At 39.1% G+C, this 23,078-nt stretch overlaps 1 protein-coding gene and 1 pseudogene across 1 annotated transcript; one reads left to right on the top strand and one right to left on the bottom strand.

The window, feature by feature from the left end:
* The first annotated feature begins 1,266 nt into the window (after positions 1–1,266).
* Positions 1,267–2,235, top strand: LOC125168411 (olfactory receptor 11G2-like). Its single transcript, XM_047863513.1, has one exon. The coding sequence runs from the start codon at positions 1,267–1,269 to the stop codon at positions 2,233–2,235; it is 969 nt and encodes a 322-aa protein (XP_047719469.1).
* Positions 2,236–10,089: 7,854 nt separating this feature from the next.
* Positions 10,090–21,855, bottom strand: LOC125168087 (olfactory receptor 11G2-like; annotated as a pseudogene).
* Positions 21,856–23,078: the final 1,223 nt, after the last annotated feature.

Genomic DNA, 23,078 nt, shown 5'->3' on the forward strand with positions numbered 1-23,078 from the left:
AGAATTAGGACACAGGGCAGGTCAAAGATGAATGAAGGATATAAGATAGTGATTTCCAGCTTTGGTGAGTAGCTTTACTAAAGTCCTTTTTTATTATAAATAAGAATCTGGTTCAAAGGAGGGAAAGTTATAATACATGCACAATATATTTTTACAGCCATCTGAGAAAAATAGGGTCCATGATAACAAGGTTTATGGGAAAACGTCTGAACTGAATGTCCAAATGCCTAAGTTTTAGACCTGTTTCCTCCACCAAAAGCGAACATGACCTTGGATTAGTCTAACCTCTCTGGTTTCAGTTTCTGTGATAAGAAGAATTAAGCTTGATAATCTCTGAGGTCCCTTCTGCCACTAACACTCTACACTGGTATATTTCTCTCACAGTTTTAGAGTTAAATATATGCTTTTGTTTCTTTTTTATTGTTTTTTTATATAGGATAATTCATCACCATGCAGCAAAAAGATGATGAAGCATCTGAGCTAAGAGACAGGTGTTCCTCTATTTGCCTCTATCTATTTTTCTATTTGAGAACCAGAATCTCCTAATAAAGGAGTGAAGCCAACTAGGGTACTTTTGGCATCAAATTAGCTGTTGCTTAGCAAGTAGAAGTTAAATACAGGTATAAGAAGCTAATAGGTATGTTAACTAACTGGGATTAAAATTAAAACTTTTTTAAAAAGAAGCTAACAAGTACTCGCTAAAATGGAATTTGTGGCACTGTCTTCAGCACCCTGCTTTAGTCAACAGAGCTATTCCGGACAGATCTCCTGACAATACCATGTTACTGACAACAAAGCAAGTAAGATGCTCTTTTTGTACTGACCTGGTTCAATTTCAGGTTATATTTAAACTTTGATTTTTCTTAAAATTTTCCAAAATGCTATACAAAATTTTCTTTTCAACAAGAATAAATGTTCTTTTCAACAAAAATATGAATATATTATAGAACGATACATCAAAAAAGAATTGATTTAAGTGCAAACAGAGAAAACAATTTGGATTCTATTGGGCCAATGAAATTTATACTCTGAAAATGGAGATTGATAGAGTAGGGGCTGTGGGAGCATACAAGTTTCTCCCAGAACCCTGATCTCACTGGGCGAAGCCAGATCCTGGGAAATGAGTTACTGACAAGAACCATACAGAGCCTGTTCATGAAAGTGCATTAAAGGAGTATATAAGAGTCAGAAGAAATAAAAATAACTTTTAAAGAGAGGGCAAATGACTCATATAATGCTTATTGCTCATTCCCTTCACAGATTAGAATGAGTATGTCAGAAGCCAACAATATCTCTGGGTCTGTGAGTGAGTTCATCCTCCTGGGCTTCCCATGCCGCAGGGAGATCCAGATCCTCCTCTTTGTCATCTTCTCCCTCATCTACCTTCTGACTCTCATGGGGAACACATCCATCATCTGTGCCGTGTGGTCAAGCCGGAAACTCCACACACCCATGTACATCCTCCTGGCCAACTTCTCCTTCCTGGAGATCTGCTATGTCAGTTCTGATGTGCCCAAAATGTTGGCCAACATCATCTCCCAGACTAAGAGTATCTCCTATGCTGGCTGCCTGCTTCAGTTCTACTTTTTCTTTTCTATGTGTGCTGCTGAAGGCTACTTTCTGTCTGCAATGTCCTTTGATCGGTTCCTTGCTATCTGTCGACCTCTACGTTACCCCACCATCATGACTTACCATCTATGTGCCCGATTAGTGGTTTTCTGCTGGGTAGGTGGCTTTCTATCCATACTCATGCCTGCAGTTCTCATGTCCCAGGTGCCCTTCTGTGGCCCTAACATCATTGACCATTTTTTCTGTGACCTGGGACCATTGCTAGCCCTGTCCTGTGCTCCAGTTCCCAAAACTACTCTAACTTGTGCTACTGTAAGTTCTCTTATCATCTTTATCACCTTCCTCTACATTCTAGGGTCCTATAGCTTAGTTTTGCGTGCTGTACTTCGGGTCCCAGCTGGCTCAGGTAGGAACAAAGCCTTTTCTACATGTGCCTCACATTTCTTGGTGGTTTCCCTGTTCTATGGATCAGTCATGGTGATGTATGTGAGTCCAGGTTCCAGGAGCCATCCTGGAACACAGAAATTTGTGACCCTGTTTTACTGCATGGCAACCCCATTCTTTAATCCTTTGATTTACAGTCTTCGGAACAAAGATATGAAAGATGCACTCAAGAAAGTCCTGGGAGCACCATCAAAAGAAATTACTAAAAATAAAGAGAAATGATATAAATTTTCGTATAATTCTCTCAGAAACATAGAATTTCTCTCACTGGGAGAAAAACTATCTTCTGGGCATGTCTGAGTGTTCAATTCCTTACTCCCATGACAATGTGACTTGTTATACACAAAGAATTCTCATCCTGTCTCAAAAGCAAATATCCACAGTCTTAAAGGTCTATTGTAGAAAATTCTGTACAATTTTCATGCATCAATGTATCATTCTCTGTTTTGTCATTTTTTGAAGCCCTAAAACAAATCTAATCAAGTTGAGGAGTACAAAGCTAATGCTTATGCTTCCTACTTGTATCCTGGCGTTTATCCTAGTACTATTTTTTTGTGTTTCAAATGTATCACTATTTTTCTCCTTTCCAATTACAGGTTTTTCTATAATGAAATGTAGCATCTACTCATTGCACTAACAAAAATTCAATTGCTTTTTTTATAAGATCAATAACCCAATATCTGTCAATGAAATCTGTTTTTCATCTGTGTTTTCTTTCATCTGTGTTGGTAAAGTGTCCAGTTTACATAGCAATGGAAACGGGAAATGATATGGTTGCTTCTTATGGAAACTTCTTAGTCCAGTTTTGAAGAGAATGCACAAAAGGATACATTCACATATGCCAAATCATTAAGTATTCCTTACCCAAACCTGGGTTTCAGCACCTTCTAAGCTTTTAGTTGAAGAACATGTACTGTTACAGAAAATAGGCATGAGAAACCAGGGAATAAATTCTGTCAGCCAAAATATAAGATACTGTCAGGAAATTGGCACTTAATATTAAACTTTTGACCTGGCCTGATCATCTTCCCATCCTTGGAAATGTTCATATTTTAAACTATGGCACAAAATTCCCTTTTTCTGGGGTCAGTTTGTGAAGTTGTCTCCTAATGTTGAAAAAAAAAATGGTTTGACTGACAACATCCAACCCAGACCAGACCTCAATTTAGTTTTTCATGCAAAAATAGATATTTTAAAGTCTTCTTTCAAGTTATTTTGGCTTTGGGGATATTTTCTGTAACAAAATATGCTGAGTGATGAAGCTTCCTAGACCACCAAGGGAAAATTCAAGACAACCTACAGTACTGAAAGGTTAATGTCTCTTTGTCTGATTACCAGGACTGCACCTACCTGAGGTAATGCTACACTTATGTAATTATAACAGGGTTCTTACTTGCATACAACAGAAACTAACTCTGGCTGATTAAGCATGACAGTGGGAAAGATTTATTGATGGGGTATCAGGAATCTCACAGAATCAAATGAAAGCTGAAGAACCAGAGTTGAAGCTCAGATTCAAAGACCAGTGTACAAACTACCCTGCAGAACTGGTCTGACGAACAATCACCACCCTACTTCTGCTTCTTGCATCACTAGCTCCTGAATCAAAATCTGGTTTAGCTGTATCTGCTTGGTGGAACCAAAAGTACATCCCTGTACTGTAGCTCCAAGAGAGGCTAAGAGAACTAATATCTGGCAATTAAAAAAAATCCACTTATGCAGAGATAAGCTCCATGCCTGCTAATATTGTGATTCTCCCACCCATAAAAAAAGGATTGAGATACTAGGGAGCCAAAAAAAAACCAAACAAAAATACTAACTATAATAATCCATTTATTTGGACTCCCCAAGATATCCCTGAGCCATATCCCTCTAGAAGTTACACAGGATAGGATGTAACTAAATGATCCATCTATATAATAGCAGTGAAGTAGAAGCAGGTTGAGAAAGGGGAAATAAATTTCCCTATGGGTAGTTGAGGGCTTGTCTATCTCATGATGAGTGCTGTTAGAATACAGTCTGATACTTTTAAGTTATGGCTGGATTATCTGCAGTCCTGAGAAACAAGTTCAACTAAAGGGAAAAAAACATCATCCACCATGTAGGAAAGACTCCATTAGCTTCCGTGAGATTTAGTGCTGCCTACTCACCTTTCTTAGAATTGGTAAAGAGTGAATAAGGAAGATTCTTCACTTGACTCCTTCACCTTAAGCCAAAAACTTTTTGCCTGGGGGATAAATGGACCACAATTAACCAAATAACTGAGATCTTTATATCTGGGTTTTCACAGAGTCTAAAAAAGAGATTAATATTTTAAAATAAAATATTTAAAAATAAATATTTTTTGTTTTGGTCTAAATGTTATATTCATATATCTTTCAATAACCCGGGCTTAACTACACAGAGATGAATAATATTCTACTTTCTCTATTTCCTTTTCAATTATGCAATACATTTTACAATGAATAAATTTTCATTATAAAAGCCAAATAGTACAAAATAATGAAAATCCTCATATCTCCATACTTACACACACACACACACACACACACACACACACACACACACCTGTCTCTGTAGCAATGTGTTCAGTTTGTTGGGTATGGTTCTAGACCTTTTTCTGTGCATTTATATATTGAAATATAATTTCTTGGTTTTGAATGACTATGTAACTTGGATTATACTTAAAAATTGCTCTACAGGGGCGCCTGGGTGGCTCAGTCGGTTGGGCGACCTACCGGCTCAGGTCATGATCTCGCACTCCATGAGTTCGAGCCCCGCATCGGGCTCTGTGCTGACAGCTCGGAGCCTGGAACCTGTTTCAGATTCTGTGTCTCCCTCTCTCTCTGACCCTCCCCCGTTCATGCCCTCTCTCTGTCTCAAAAATAAATAAACATTTAAGAAAAAATTGCTCTACAACTGACTGGCTCTTACACCTACCCCCTATACTCATCTAAAAAGCAATGTCTGAGGGGAAATTTCATCCAGCTTCTGAAAGGGCTTCTAACTATTGGTCTGGGACACATTAGGACAATGAGGCTGAAGATGCAATTCTTCAGGAAAGACCCATTCTCAGGAGGCAGTTCATGGATGTGTGAGCCCACTACATCCATGACACAGTGAACTCAGGAGGTTCTTCTGCCACCAGATCCAGATTGAAATTAAGAAAACCTGTGACACAGGAGTATGCTTGTTCCCTCTAGGCAAAGAAACTATATTCCAAAAAATAAAGACAATTCAGTTATTTGATTAACCTCAACATTTTTAAGCTCTATATTCAGTCCTCAGACTTCTCTATACCTGCACTATCCAACACAATAACCATTACCCACATGGGACTACGGACCAGTTGAAATGTGACCAGTTCTTACAGCCACTCTGGAAAACAGTATGGAGCTTCCTCAAAAAGTTAAAAATATAATTACCCTATGACCCAGCAATCGCACTACTAGGTGTTTACCCAAAGGATACAAAACTACAGATTCAGAGGGTCACATGCACTGCAATGTTTATAGCAGCATTATCAACAATAGCCAAATTATGGAAAGAGCCCAAATGTCTATGGACTGATGAATGGATAAAGAGGATGTGAGATACATATAGATATAGATGATATAGATATAGATATAGATATAGATATAGATATAGATATAGATATAGATATAGATATAGATAGATATAGATAGATAGATAGATATAGATATATTAATCAGTCATCAAAAAGAGTGAAATCTTGCCATTTGCAATGACATGGATGGAACTAGAGTATATTATGCTAAGCAAAATAAATCAGTCAGAGAAAGACAAATACCATATGATTTCACTCATGTGGAATTTAAGAAACAAAACAGATGAACATAAGGGAAGGGTAAAAGAGGGAGAGGGATGCAAACCACAAAAGACTCTTAACTATAGAGAACAAACTGAAATTAATTAATTAAAAATATACATATTGTATTGTATATATTTATTTCTCTATCTTATTTCTGTCTCCTCATACTAGAATATGAACCTCATGAGAGCTAGATATCATACTCTACCCTCAATTCCCGGAGAAATGGCTAACACACTGTTGCAACTCAATAAATGTTTGTTGAATGAACCTGTAAATGAAATAAACAATTATTTGAGTTCCTACTATTAAAGAAGTCATTCTGGAACAGTGAAAAGATAGTATAACTTATATTCCCTGCTTCCAGGAAACTTACAATGTAACTGATAGGAAAGTAAAAAGTAACACAAATGAGGGGTGCCTGGGTGGCTCCGTCAGTTAAGCCTCTGACTTCGGCTCAGGTCATGATCTTTCGGTTTGTGAGTTCAAGCCTGTTTGTGAGTTCAAGCCCTGTGTCGGGCTCTCGGCAGACAGCTCAGAGCCTGGAGCCTGCCTTGGATTCTGTGTCTCCCTGTCTCCCTGTTCCTCCCCCCATTTGCATTCTTTCACTCTCACTCTCAAAAATAAATAAAGATTAAAAATTTTTTAAAAAGTAACACAAATGATATTGCAACAGATACATAAAAGGCAGTCTGAGATTACAAGTAAATATTCAACAAACCTCAAAAACGCTATGAATTTAGAAAAGAATATTGGGCCCCTGGGTGGCTCAGTTGGTTAAGCATCTGACTTCGGCTCAGGTCACGATCTTATAGTTTGTGGGTTAGAGTCCCACATCAGGGTCTGTGCTGACAGCTCAGAGCCTGGAGCCTGCTTCAATTCTGTGTCTCCTTCTTTCTCTGCCCCTACCCTGCTCATACTGTTTCTCACGAATAAATGTTTAAAAAATGAATAAATGTTTTAAAAAGTGAATGTTTCTCACAAATGAATAAATGTTTTAAAAAATGTTTTTAATTGCTTTAAGAAAAGAATATTATGGTGAGGTATAGTGGACAAGAAACGTTTTTTAAGGAGAGCATGACTGGTGCCTGAAAATGGGCAAGTTATTAGTAAAACAATTGTAAGCTCAGATTGTAAAACAAAGATTATACTACATTAATTAGGGAAAGTGAGTCAAACAGGAGTACTGGGACACATATTTACTAAGGTTCTAGTTTGAGGACAAGTTGAATTACACACAAACTAAACAATCTAGACACAACTAATCACATGTGACTTTTGCTAGCATAATCTCGTCTAACTGCTGACCCTTTCTCTCTAGGGTGGCACCTCTCATAGGTAGCTGCTCAGAATCAGTCTTCATACTTTTCTGAATTCCTTTCACACTGGTGTTGTTCTCTGCTTTGGTGCCACTTGATTTCTGTTCCTTTTCTCAAGTGTCACATCTTCTCCAACTCACCATGTATTAAGATCGTTGTAACAGGGTAAAGATTTGCCACCCTTTTTACAGTCATCTATTATTACTACTCATGCTGTTTTCTATGCACTCCACAGGTCTGAAGGCTCATTACTCCATATTTGACCTTAATTTTCTTGGGCTCTTTTCTTGTTGTGAGTTCTTGTACTGTTTTTAGGGCCAGGATTTCCTTTTGGCGACCTATGCCAATGGCTGCTTTTAGGAGTTCTGAAACTGCTAAGACAATGGTTTTTCAAACTTTTCTGAACACAACCCACAGAAATAAATTTATTTTACATTGTGCCCATTACATACATACATATACAACTGAAACAGAAATTTCTTTTAAAAATAACACCCGTATCACAAATAATGCATTTCTATCCTATCCTATTTCATTCCATTTCTAAGGACACATCTCACAAAGCCCCAAGATGAATGACTGGTGGGGTGATTCATTTCCTCTTGGCAGGCTGACAGTATCTGTGGTCTCTGTAATTTAATCTCCTTCTAATCAACAGACTGAAAACTATTATTTATATATTCCTTGAGGGAAGATGGTTAAATTAAAGACGCCATTTGAAAGATTAGATTCACAGAAAACTACAACTCAAAACAGTCTTTTTCTCTTTAGTCTTTTTAATTGTTTTCCTCACCATGGAACTCAAAAGTGTCCTTTCATTGCCAAATGCTATTTGCTCAATATTATGATGATTGTCGTTAGAAAAACTCATTATTATTCAAACTTGGTTGTACCAATTGTTTACAAAAATATCATTTATTATGATCAACAAAAAGTGATTTCAAGTGGTTAGTCAACAGTTCTGTCTTATTTGCCCCCAGTCAGATTTATAAACATAGTGGCTTCTGGAAAGTTTGTATGCTCATCTTCCTTAACTTTTTCATACTTGTCAAAGGTCAGTATTATCAGTTGTTGAGTTTCATGAAGTCTAAAGTAATTAGAGAAGCTCTCCAGATCCGTCTTGTGCCAGGGACTACTGTCACCCACCCAAAGTTCATCGCCCTTTTCCGTAACTAAAAGAAGCCTGACTTTGTTCAGAGTAGCAATGAGTCCAGCTAAAAACGTTTGCTTTTTCAGCTTCCTTGCAGCTAGTTTGGTCATGTGACATAATTCTGGCCAATGAGAATTAGACTGGGGGTTTCTGAGGGGGCTTCTGCTTTCTGGGAACTAGAAGCTGCTGTTTCAAGCTCCTCCACCCTGGAATGGGGAAAAACCTGGATGTTTAGTGCCATCTTATAACTGAGTAACAAGTAGCAGAATGAGGACAATAAGTTAGATGTCACAGATCAGACACAGAGCAGTATATAAATGTAACTATATATGTGTATGTATATATATTTATTTATATATATTTGTTTATTTGAAATTTTATTTTTTAGAGTTGTTTGAGGTTCACGGTGATTTCCCATATGCCTCCTAACTGCGCACATACATAACCTTCCCCGTTATCAACAACCCCCACCAGAGTGGTATATTTGTTACAACTGATGAACATACATTGACATAGAATCATCACCCAGTGTCCATAGTCTACATTAGGGTTCACTCTTGGTGTTGTATATTCTTCTGGTTTGAACAAATTTATGATGACATAAAACCACCAAACAAAACAGAACAGAAGAATTTGGGATATGTCTCCAAAGTTTGTATAAGTAGAAAGGAGATAAGCGTAAGGACTGATGGAAAAGAAGTTTAAGTTATGCCTTTAAAGGCATGGAGTGCTAGAACCTAGACAAAAATGAAGGAGGACAACAAAGGATCACAGGGAAGATGCCACAGAACTTAATGACATTAAGATTGGGAATGAAAAGGTAAGGGATTTATGAAGGTTAAGATTTTAGGTTCAGGTTATAGATCAGTGGAGCCATTGACAAATAAGTATAGCTAGGGCTAATTTAAAAGGAGGTTATCAAATTTAGGGTCAGACATTTGAATTAGGAGTGGACTTTCATGAAAAAAATATATATCCATTAGACCTACCTCCTAAAATGAAAGCACTGGCAAAATGTGGGTGTCAAGCAAGTCAATATAATCTTACCGAGGATGCTTGTTGGTACCCAAAACTATACTTAGAATTATGGAATATGTAAAAATAGTGCTTTAAAACTGTTCCTGAGGGGCACCTGGGTGGCTCAGTTGGTTGAGCATCTGACTTCAGCTCAGGTCATGATCTCATGGTTCATGAGATCAAGCCCCACATTGGGCTCAGTGCTGTCAGTGCAGAGCCTGCTTCAGATCCTCTGTCACTCTCTCTCTCTCTTCCCCTCCCACACTTGCGCTCTCCCAAAAATTAATGAAACCTTTTTTTTTAAGAAAGTTTAAAATTGTCCCCGATATTGAGGGTTTTTTTAAAAAACTGGTTAATTATGTGTGTGATTACAATACATTCAACATTTGTTATTTTCTGAAAAGAACAACTGGCTCTGATGAAAGCAGAATTTGAAAATGTTGAAAGACATCAAGTAGTATTTAATTAAAACCAAAAGAAACTAAAAAACTCAATTATAGAGGAATACATGAAAATCTTACCAAGTTGTATTTCAAACTAACTGTATCTAAGGTAACTGCAACATAAGAATAATAACTTCCTAAGACTTAAATCATGAGTCTAGTGAATTTTTAAAAATCATCCTCCCAGTATATTAAAATAAAATAAAATGAAGGGAAAAAACCATAATCTCATCTTTGTTACCTTCCATCCTCCTAGACTTGCCGTATACTAAATTCAACTTTTGAATCCTTTAGAGATTTCCCATAATAACACATTCAGAATTTTCTTGAGTCCTCTTTCATATCTTTGTTCCAGAAGTTGTAAATCAAGTGATTAAAGAGTGGGGTTGCAAAAGCATAGAACAAGGTCACAAATTTCTGCATCCCAGGATAGTCCCCAGAACCTGGGCTAATGTACATCACCATGACTGAACCATAGAACAGACACACCACAGCAAAGTGTGAGGCACAAGTAAAGAAAGCCTCATGCCTTCCTGAGCCTGGGGGCACCTATAACACCACACTCAAGACACAGAAGTAAGTGCCATGTACAGGAAAGTGAGAAAGATGATGAGAGAGCTATTGATACCACAGATTTGAGTAACTTCACATACTGGAGCACAGGACAATGCCAGCAAAAGTGCAAGATCACAGAGAAAATGGTAAGTGGTGTTTGGACCACAGAAAGGCACCTGAGATATTAGAGTCAAAGGAGTCAGTAACCAGAGAAAGCCCCTACCCAGCAGAAGACCACTAACTGAGTGCATAGGCGGTGGGTCATTATGGTAGGATAGCGGAAAGGTCTACAAATGGCAAGCAATCAATCAAAAGACATCACTGACAGAAATAAGCCCTCAGCTGCACACATGGAAAAGAAGTAGAACTGGAGCAGGCAGCCAGCATAGGAGATACTCTTAGTCTGGGAGATGATGTTGGCCAACATTTTGGGCACATCAGAACTGACATAGCAGATCTCCAGGAAGGAGAAGTTGGCCAGGAGGATGTACATGGGTTGACCACACGGCACAGATGATGGATGTGTTCCCGTGAGAGTCAGAAGGTAGATGAGGGAGAAGATGACAAAGAGGAGGATCTGGATCTCCCTGCGGCATGGGAAGCCCAGGAGGATGAACTCACAGACCCAGAGATGTTAGTAGTCTCCACAGTCCTTATTAGTGTGACCTGTGGAAGTGACAGAAGACTGTAAGAACCACAGAAATATTAACACTATTTTTCTTCTTTCTTTGTCCTGGTGAAGAGATACATGCTTGTTTTCCTCAATTCAGGCTTGTGATATTACTAACTTCCCTTTGGAAGGGTGAGTTCTTTCCTTTTCATCTCCTTCCCTCTCTCATTTATTCAATAAACATTTATTATGTACATATTATTGCCAGGCACTGTTCTGGGAGATAGCAAAAAGTGATGAATAAAAATGCAGAGTCCCGGGGCGCCTGGGTGGCGCAGTCGGTTGAGCGTCGGACTTCAGCCAGGTCATGATCTCGCGGTCCGTGAGTTCGAGCCCCACGTCAGGCTCTGGGCTGACGGCTCCGAGCCTGGAGCCTGTTTCCGATTCTGTGTCTCCCTCTCTCTCTGCCCCTCCCCCGTTCATGCTCTGTCTCTCTCTGTCCCCAAAAAAAATAAATAAACGTTGACCAAAAAAAATTTTAAAAAAAATAAAAAAAATTTTTTTTAAAAAATGCAGAGTCCCTGCTCTTTTGTAACTTATGTCAAATATATTTTGTTCAAAGCAACTTCAAACAATACATTCATGGCTCCAGAATTTCTACATAAAAGGAGATTAGGAGCTTAAATCTGATTGGAAGAGATCTGAGGAGATTGACCTTGGAATCACATTTGCATAGAAAGGAAATTGTTTTTACTTAGACTATGTTTATTTTGGGGAAATTCATAGGGAGCTCCATACATCCCTCCACTTATACCACGGTGCTGCCACTGACACTGTAACAGCATATGACAAATCAGAACAAAATATTTTCTTGTCATGAGACATGATTATACTCAGTTGGAAAAAATAAGGAAAGGCTTTAGCAAAAGGTCAGTGACGGAGGCAGAACATTAATAGCATATACTAATGATAATGTGAAAAGATTTGGCTATAAGACGTTGTGTTTAGAGAAAAGCCCAAAAGAGTGAAAATTAGAGTACTTGTTAAGGAACAGTGGGATACAATTTTCACAGATTGGGCCACATGGCAGAGGACTCACTCACTGCCAGTCTAATTCAGGCTTCATTTGCTAGTCAATGGAAAACAATTGGAGCTAGACTAGTACCAGAACACAAGGATCAAAGGTTTATGGAAGCTACATTTGCAAGACAATTAGAGGGTAATGAATTTGCAGTAAACTATTAGAAAGCAGTTTCAGTAGCCCAAAGAAAAAGCCTGAAGAGCCTGACTTAGGGTAATGTATAAGCAAAAAGATACCAGGAATGGATTCAAGAGACATGCAATGGTAGACACCTAACCTCCTAGGCTTTAAAATCAGTACAGGTGGAGTTGCGGCAAGATGGCGGCTTAGGAGGACACTGGGCTCACCGCACGTCCTGCTGATCACTTAGATTCCATCTACACCTGCCTAAATAACCCAGAAAACCGCCAGAGGATTAGCAGAACGGAGTCGCCGGAGCCAAACGCAGACGAGAGGCCCACGGAAGAGGGTAGGAAGGGCGGCGAGGCGGTGCGCGCTCCACGGACTGGCGGGAGGGAGCCGGGGCGGAGGGGCGACGCGCAGGCCAAGCAGAGCCCCCGAGTCTGGCTTGCAAAAGCGGAGGGGCCGGGCGGACTGTGTTCCGACAGCAAGCGCGACTTAGCGTCTGGGAGGTCATAAGTTAACAGCTCTGCTCAGAAAGCGGGAAGGCTGGAGGACAAAGGGAGGGAGAGCTGCTGAGCCCCCTGACAACAGAGCTCAGTTTGGTGGGGAACAAAGGCGCTCGCCAGCGCCATCTCCCCCGCCCATTCCCCAGCCGAAATCCCAAAGGGAACTGGTTCCTGCCAGGGAACTTGCTCGCTCCGCGCAAACACCCAACTCTGCGCTTCTGCGGAGCCAAACCTCCGGCAGCGGATCTGACTCCCTCCCGCTGCCACAGGGCCCCTCCTGAAGTGGATCACCTAAGGAGAAGCGATCTAAGCCTGCCCCTCCTGCCCCCGAGCACCTTGCCTACCCACCCCAGCTAATACGCCAGATCCCCAGCATCACAAGCCTGGCACGGTGCAAGTAGCCCAGACGAGCCACACCACCCCACAGTGAATCCCGCCCCTAGGAGAGGGGAAGAGAAGGCACACACCAGTCTGACTGTGGCCCCAGCGGTGGGCTGGGGGCAGACATCAGGTCTGACTGCGGCCCCGCCCACCAACTCCAGTTATACACCACAGCACAGGGGAAGTGCCCTGCAGGTCCTCACCACGCCAGGGACTATCCAAAATGACCAAGCGGAAGAATTCCCCTCAGAAGAATCTCCAGGAAATAACAACAGCTAATGAGCTGATCAAAAAGGACTTAAATAACATAACAGAAAGTGAATTTAGAATAATAGTCATAAAATTAATCGCTGGGCTTGAAAACAGTATACAGGACAGCAGAGAATCTCTTGCTACAGAGATCAAGGGACTAAGGAACAGTCACGAGGAGCTGAAAAACGCTTTAAACGAAATGCATAACAAAATGGAAACCACCACAGCTCGGCTTGAAGAGGCAGAGGAGCGAATAGGTGAACTAGAAGATAAAGTTATGGAAAAAGAGGAAGCTGAGAAAAAGAGAGATAAAAAAATCCAGGAGTATGAGGGGAAAATTAGAGAATTAAGTGATACACTAAAAAGAAATAATATACGCATAATTGGTATCCCAGAGGAGGAAGAGAGAGGGAAAGGTGCTGAAGGGGTACTTGAAGAAATAATAGCTGAGAACTTCCCTGAACTGGGGGAGGAAAAAGGCATTGAAATCCAAGAGGCACAGAGAACTCCCTTCAGACGTAACTTGAATCGATCTTCTGCACGACATATCATAGTGAAACTGGCAAAATACAAGGATAAAGAGAAAATTCTGAAAGCAGCAAGGGGTAAACGTGCCCTCACATATAAAGGGAGACCTATAAGACTCGTGACTGATCTCTCTTTTGAAACTTGGCAGGCCAGAAAGAATTGGCACGAGATTTTCAGGGTGCTAGACAGAAGAAATATGCAGCCAAGAATCCTTTATCCAGCAAGTCTGTCATTTAGAATAGAAGGAGAGATAAAGGTCTTCCCAAACAAACAAAAACTGAAGGAATTTGTCACCACTAAACCAGCCCTACAAGAGATCCTAAGGGGGACCCTGTGAGACAAAGTACCAGAGACATCACTACAAGCATAAAACATACAGACATCACAATGACTCTAAACCCATATCTTTCTATAATAACACTGAATGTAAATGGATTAAATGCGCCAACCAAAAGACATAGGGTATCAGAATGGATAAAAAAACAAGACCCATCTATTTGCTGTCTACAAGAGACTCATTTTAGACCTGAGGACACCTTTAGATTGAGAGTGAGGGGATGGAGAACTATTTATCATGCGACTGGAAGCCAAAAGAAAGCTGGAGTAGCCATACTTATATCAGACAAACTAGACTTTAAATTAAAGGCTGTAACAAGAGATGAAGAAGGACATTATATAATAGCTACAGGGTCTATCCATCAGGAAGAGCTAACAATTATAAATGTCTATGCACCGAATACCGGAGCCCCCAAATATATAAAACAATTACTCATAAACATAAGCAACCTTATTGATAAGAATGTGGTAATTGCAGGGGACTTTAATACACCACTTACAGAAATGGATAGATCATCTAGACACACGGTCAATAAAGAAACAAGGGCCCTGAATGAGACATTGGATCAGATGGACTTGACAGATATATTTAGAACTCTGCATCCCATAGCAACAGAATATACTTTCTTCTCGAGTGCACATGGAACATTCTCCAAGATAGATCATATACTGGGTCACAAAACAGCCCTTCATAAGTTTACAAGAATTGAAATTATACCATGCTTACTTTCAGACCACAATGCTATGAAGCTGGAAATCAACCACAGAAAAAAGTCTGGAAAACCTCCAAAAGCATGGAGGTTAAAGAACACCCTACTAACAAATGAGTGGGTCAACCAGACAATTAGAGAAGAAATTTAAAAAATATATGGAAACAAACGAAAATGAAAATACAACAATCCAAACGCTTTGGGACGCAGCAAAGGCAGTCCTGAGAGGAAAATACATTGCAATCCAGGCCTATCTCAAGAAACAAGAAAAATCCCAAATACAAAATCTAACAGCACACCTAAAGGAACTAGAAGCAGAACAGCAAAGGCAGCCTAAGCCCAGCAGAAGAAGAGAAATAATAAAGATCAGAGCAGAAATAAACAATATAGAAACTAAAAAAACTGTAGAGCAGATCAACGAAACCAAGAGTTGGTTTTTTGAAAAAATAAACAAAATTGACAAACCTCTAGCCAGGCTTCTCAAAAAGAAAAGGGAGAGGACCCAAATAGATAAAATCATGAATGAAAATGGAATTATTACAACCAATCCCTCAGAGATACAAACAATTATCAGGGAATACTATGAAAACTTATATGCCAACAAATTGGACAACCTGGAAGAAATGGACAAATTCCTGAACACCCACACTCTTCCAAAACTCAATCAGGAGGAAATAGAAAGCTTGAACAGACCCATAACCAGCGAAGAAATTGAATCGGTTATCAATACAGTCCTTTTCAACACATGAATAGAGGGGAAAGAAAAAAGAGAGAGAGAGGCAAACTATAAAAAACTCTTAATAATAAAGAACAGACTGAGGGTTGATGGAGGGAGGTGGGTGGGGAATGGGCTAAATGGGTGATGGGTACTGAGGAGGGCACTTGTGATGAGCACTGGATGTTATGTGTAAGTGATGAATCACTAAATTCTACTTCTAAAACCAATATTATACCATATGTTAACTAACTAGAATTTAAATAAAAACTTGAAACATTTTTTAAAAAGGTAAAAAAAATGAACTATTTCCGTATAAAAAGAAAAGAAAAAGAAACTAGAAACTTAGAAAAACCTCCTACCCTCAAAGAACAGTTCTTTTGAAGGTGACCTGCAAAGACAGAATGATAACTTAATGAAAACATTTCTTTAATCCCATGTCTAATATGGTTTGTATAAGAGGAATGGTGTTTGCAAAGGAAAATAATCATGAAAATTTTGCTCCATTTTCTTACCAATAGATAAAACAAAATGGACATTGAGACACAGGAAAGAAGTTATTGTTCCAAGTGCCCAGACCTACTTATCCCAGTGCAGCCCAGAAGTCAGAGATGTCAGCTCCTTGGTAGGACGTTTTTTGGTTCCTTTCTTTACAAAGATCCCTTTCAGGTTTTACTCAGAGAATAAAACAAGACACAAATCTTTCCATTCCCCATTAGTTATCCTTTCCAGACTCTGAAGCCTGTCTCTGGAGACCTCAACCCCAGGAGCAATGGAGGCAATTAACGTGCATCATACAGACTTGAGCATGTTTCACCCTCAGTGATTATCATATCGAAGATGAAAACTACACGAATGTGCACACATTCATAGGTGCACTCACAAATACACACACGTATGCACATATACACATATATTCCAAGCTAACATAGTATTATTCCTTCCAGAGTTTCCTCTCCTAACCTTAAGAAACTACTTTTTTTTTTAATTTTTGTTTATTTTTGAGAGCCAGAGCACAAGAGAGCGTGTATGAGCAGGAGAGGGGCCGGGAGTAACAGAGAATCCCAAGCAGGCTCCATGCTGTCAGTGCAGAGCCCAACGCAGGGTTTGAATTTAGGAACTGTGAGATCATGATCCAGGCAGAAATCAAGAGTCAAATGCTTAACCAACTGAGCCACCTAGGCACCCCCTTAATAAATTACTTCTTAGCTAAAAAATTTGTTTGACATGAGATGCTTTCATGTCATTACTTTCAAGCTTTGTTAGACCTAGAGTCTCCTGTTCCTGTTGTCCAAATGACAGTTTAAAGATCCTGTCCACTATATCCTGAATGAGCCTATTAAACATCTACAGCATCTCCATACTTTTCAAACTGCTTATCCCTACATGTAGATCACATAGGATGGATGTTGGTCAACTAAGAAGTTAAGACACTGACAGAGACAAATTCATTTCCTCTTCTTCAAGTCAATAATATATTTTTAAGGCTTCCTTGGAGATATGTATGCTCATGTAACTGAGTTCTAGTTAGTAGAATGTAATTAAAACTGATGTGTAACACTTGAAGCTTTATCCAGGCATCATCCTTGATGATCTTGGATATAATTAAGTATGTTGACGTAGGAAGCTAAGTTTTGAAGATGATGAAGGCAAGGATGGAAAATACCTTGAATTCCAGAATCATCATTTGAAAAACAATCATCTGTCAATCAGGAACACCCATCTGGATTTTAAGTAACCAGTGAACATGTTTCATATTTGTTTTTACAATTTTTTAAGTTTAATTTATTTTGAGAGACAGCATGACAGAGACAGAGAGAGAGAGAGAGAGAATATGAACGCTGACAGTGCAGAGCTCCATGCAGGGCTTGATTTCACAACGGTAAGATCCTGACCTGAGCCAAAATCAAGAGCCGGACACTTAACCAACTGAGCCACGCAGGTGCCCCAAAACTTTTCATATTTGATCCACTAAAAAATAAGGTTGTTTGGAGAATAATGTGATTAATTGAATTAAATATTTACTTCTTGAAAAATATATGAAAACAATCTGTGGTTGACTATATTAAAATGTATATATTTGTGGGCTTATTCCCTTCAATTTTCTAATTCTAAAATGGCACAAATTAAAAAACAATGTTTATGAAGGATAAATTCTGAGAAATAAAAATTGTGAGTCATAAAGTGAGAGCATTTTAGATTTAGGTCAGTGTAGCCACATTTCCCTCCAAAGACACTTCAGAGCTTTCTTCAGCACTATTACTTTTCTCTCTGTCCTTAGCAGCAAGACCTAGCTTTTCATACTGTGCTGCTGGCCTAGGTCTGCAAACTGGGCATTATAAATGAATATAGCAACACTATTTTATACCTCCATTATGATGATGTATGTCAATATCAACTGAAAGAATATGCAACATATCCTTAAGACTTTTTTCATCCAAGGTGACCTAATGTCTACCCTTCAAACCTACAATGTACATCCTCAAGAACACAAAGCTAATCACCACACTAAACAAATACCTGGGGAACTGTATTAACTGCCCACACACCATTATAAAACCAACCTAGCTCTCTTGCTATTTTAATAGCACATACAAGGGATGTAAGATTCTTCAGAACTCACTAGATCTGTTACTAAACCAGGTTATTACTCTTAGAACTCTCACAAATCTTACACATCATACATTTGTTGGAGAATTTTTTTTAATTTTTTTTATATTTCGGAATTTAGTTTTGAGAGAGAAAGAGTGCAAGCAGGGGAGGGGCAGAGAAAGAGGGAGGGAGACACAGAATCTGAAGCAGGATCCAGGCTCTGAGCTGTCAGCACAGAGCCCAATGCAGGGCTTGAACCCATGAACAGTGAGGTCATAACGTGAGCCGAAGTCGGACACTTAACCAACTGAGCCACACAGGCACCCCAAGAATTGTTATATTCTAATCTCTTAAGATAGGTTCCCATATTCTAGAACATAGCTTTTTAACCTCTTTACAAAGAGTAGTTTCAGGGCACCTAGGTGGCTCAGTTGGTTGAGCATCTGACTTCGGCTCTCAGGTCATGATCTCACAGTTTGTGAGTTCAAGCCCTGCGTCGGGCTCTGTGCTGACAGCTCGGAGCCTGGAGTCTGCTTCAGGTTCTGTGTCTCCCTCTCTCTCTGCCCCTCCCCAGCTCGCAATCTCTCTCTCCCTCTCTTTCTCATAAATAAACATTTTTAAAAAAATTTTTAAAGAGTAGTTTCTGCTGGCTCATAACAGCTGTAAAACACTTAACACAGACTTTGTCATAACTTCAATATGCAAGAGCAAAAAGCCTCCATGGAAATATGCTACAAAACATAGGGCTTGAGGTAACATAAAGGAGTTGCTGTTGTTATTATCATTGTTATCCTTCCTTTTTAAATGGTTCTCAGATGGCAAGTCAAATATGTGGTCAAAGCCCAGAGATCTTTCCACTGTTTAGAGTCTATAGTGAATGAAAGGGTCAGAATTTCCATTTGGGCATGTTCAATTAGGAATGAAATATTATTTTAATTGAACACCTTCCCAACTGCAACTTCAAACTACTAACCTTAAACTCTGACAATGTTGATATAAAACAGAGATTTCCCACCTTGACTGTAAGACTCTGAGATGTCAGCTCTGTTTTCAAGAGGAATTGTGAAATTCTCAAAAGATCAAGTCAATACCATTAATTTGAATTCATCTTCTCCTTAAAGTTAATTGGATTGCTTACACTATGTTTGATGAAAGATGGAGCTATACTGTGGCACTCAGTGACACAGAATCTAAACAAAGATGCCAAATTTTCAAAAATGCATGTCTGATTATATCATTCTTTTGCTTTCAATTCTTAAATATTTCCTTCTCCCCTACAGGATCAAGTTCAACCTCTTTAGTGTCTCTGAGTTCCTGCCTCCCTAAGTTCATCTCCTTTCAGGACCCCTCCCCATTCATTCTAAACTCAGCAATACATGTGCTATATACTACTCCTTCTGCTTGTGATGTCATCATTTACCTTCCTCCCTCCCTTCTATCCAAAGAACTTCCAGCTTGTCATTCAAGATTCAGATGATTTATCAGGTTCTCTGTGAACTCTTCTTTGACACTTCCCACCTACACTTTCCTAACCTATACTTAGTCCAACACTCTTCTATGTTCCTCTAGCACCCTATGCATTCCTCTCTCTTAGCATTTTTCATTGGAATTAACACATCTATGCCCACATAAGTCAAGAATTCCTCAAGAACAAGGATCCTATCATATGTATCCGTGTTTTGCCAATACCAAGTGTGCTGCTTGGAAGACTTTGTAGGCCCCAGATTTCCATGTGTAAGACCACACATCCTCTGGCCTCCACACCACCATCAGCAAGACTAAAGAGAAGCAGCAAAGCTCTACCGTCTCCTGGTAAAGTTACCCTCATCTCCCTCCCCATCAACCTTTCTACAATGTCTGCTGTGAAGACAGCATCAGTACATTGCCTTCTCCCAAAATGGCTATGATCTCACTCCACTAGTAACAAAGAGAGTCTTCCTTGTCTTTTTTGCTGCTTCCAGGTTTTTATCCCTCCTTCCTCTCTAAAAGCTATGTTTTAAAGTTCAATCTCCCTTTAGAGGAAGAGGACAAAGAGGAATGGAGACAGAATAAAGAAAAGACAAGAAGTCATTTATCTAAGGTTACTTACTGAAAGCTCCCAATCTACTAACCATAATCCACCCCATCCACACCCACTCTCATTACAAAGAAGAACATAAGAAGCCACAGAACAGCACTGTCCATTATGGTAACCACTAGCTAGCTGTGGCTACTGGCACTCAAAATATGACTGGTCCATATTGAGATGTACTGTAAGTATGAAATTCAGCCCCATTCTCAAGACTTAGTATACAAAAAACTAATACAAAATATCTGGTTAATAATTTTATATTGATTACAAGTTAAAACATTTTTATATTGAACTAATGGGTCATTAAAATTAATTTCACTGTTTCTTTTCATTTTTTGTGTGGTAGAAAATTTTACATTATACATGTTGCTTGCATGTGTCGCTCATCTATTTCTGGGATGGGTATGTAAGATCAAGTCCACCTGAGGTGTGCAGTGCTAGACAGAGAGAGAAAGACAGATACCATATTATTTCATTCATATGTGGAATTTAAGAAACAAAACAGATGAACATAGGGGAAGGAGGAAAAAGAGAGGCAAACAAACCACAAGAGACTCTTAATCATAGAGAACAAACTGAGGGTTGATGGAGGGAGGTGGGTGAGGGATGGGCTAATGGGTTTTGGGTACTCAGGAGGGCACTTGTGATGAGCACTGGGTGTTATATGTAAGTGATGAATCACTAAATTCTACTCCTGAAACCAATATTATACTATATGTTAACTAACTAGAATTTAAATAAAAACTTGAAAAAAAAAGAAAAGCATACAGACAGAGGATGAGCTCTCTTCCTCCTTGAGGTCAGGCACATCACAACTCTGGCTCACAGTGGGGGAGGAATTTAACACCAGGCAGAAGCCAATCAGCTCAGCTAGGAGGTACTTCAGAGTCTCAGGAGAGGCTCTGCTATGTGATCTAAAGACTTGGCAACACTGAGAAGCCTCAGAGCAAATTTCTTCATGTGCCAAGGGTTTGCACACCTCAGGCCAGAACCAAAATTATTCCTTTCTTTAATTTTATCCCTGGTGATAATGCAGTTTCTAACAATCGTGAGCACTAGGGTAGAAGAAACTCCCTGAGGTAAAAGTCTGCCCTTGGAGGTGGGGGGGGGGGGGGCTGCCTCCTTGAGACCACTCTCTGTGTCCTCAAAGAGCAAACCAAAGGGGCAGGCACCTTGGGGGGCAGAGCAATGATAGAGTTGGGGAGTGGAGAAATATTCGTGACCTGAAGGGAAAAAAATCCTATCCTATCTGTAGTTGCAATTACTGAGAAAAAGCTGTAACAGCAACATCACAAGATGGAAAGAAAATGCACACACAGACAAGACTGCAGCAGCAGGTGTTGCTGGAAAAGAATATAATGAAAATGCTAACATTATAACAATCAAAAAAAACAAAAACAAAAACAAAACTGACATTGGTAATGCGCTTTACATTTCAAAATTATTTTTAATTGTGGTAAAGTATATATCACATGACATTTAACAAATCTTAATATTTTAAGTACACAGTTCAGTGGCATTAAGCACATTCACATTGTTGAGCAACCATTACCACCACTGGTCTCCAGAATTTTTCATCTTCCAAAACAGAATGTGTATCCATTAAACAATTATTCTCCATCCCCCTTCCCCAGCCCCTGGCAACCACCATTCTACTTCCTATCTCTATGAATTTGACTGCTCTAGGAACCTTATAAAAGTGAGATTATACAGTCTTTGTCATTTTGTGAGAAGCTGGTGCATCCATGTTTCAGAATTTTCTTTCTTTTTTTTAACGTTTTATTTTTGAGAGAGAGAAATCAGAGCACAAGTGGGGGAGGGGCAGAGAGAGAGGGAGACACAGAATTTGAAGCAGGCTCCAGACTCTGAGCTGTCAGCACAGAGCCTGACACAGGGCTCAAACTCATGAACCTTGAAATCATGACCTTAGCTGAAGTCAGACTCTTAACCGACTAAGCCACCCAGGCGCCCCAGAATATCCCTTCTTTTTATAAGGCTGAATAATATTACAATGTTTGTATATATCACATTTTGTTGATCCATTCATCTGTAGATGGACATTTGACTGCTTTCATCTTTTGACTGTACTTTGCATTTTACAAATACTTTTATACGTGATTGATCATTTGATCCACATAAAACCTCCAAGTGTCCTTTTTAAAAATTGGGAATGAAGGCTTTGATTCACTGAGGTGGAACCAGAACACAGGCTTCATCAATCTTTGTCCAACAAATCATTGTCATCATCTTCATAACACAAAGAAATGTGGGGAGGAGGTGGAGCAAAAATTATTCTTGTTTTGGTTTGTATTTATATAGACCTCCTTCAAGAAACTTTTTTCCTTAAAAATAGACTGTTTTTTTCTTTATATAAATATAATATGATTATCATTCCACAGTTTGACAAAAGAAACTGCTGAAGCTCTTGACAATGATAGCTAATGATAATAAATTTGGATATAATTGTTAATAATAATATATTATCATATCATATAATATTTATTGAGAGCCAGGCTCTATTTTAAATGATTCCATATAGTGAGTCATTTAATCTCAAACACTCTATAATATAGATATGATTATTAAGATCATCTCCAGTTAAAATTGGAAAAACAGATAACGCAAATAACAGATACTCAAATAACAATTTGAGTAACTTGACCATACTCACTCAATCAATACAGAATGCAGACAAGCTTGGAATTTTAAGAAATGCTCATGTGGACACATTTATTCTAGATCTAGCTCCTTTTCCTACTTTTAAGTATAATTTTCCTATATTCTTTATAACAGAACTCAAAAGGAATTTATTGCACTATGCCATCTCCCATTCAGGAATTATTT

The sequence above is a fragment of the Prionailurus viverrinus genome, chromosome B3 (genome assembly GCF_022837055.1).
Source record: "Prionailurus viverrinus isolate Anna chromosome B3, UM_Priviv_1.0, whole genome shotgun sequence".
Lineage (NCBI taxonomy): Eukaryota > Metazoa > Chordata > Mammalia > Carnivora > Felidae > Prionailurus > Prionailurus viverrinus.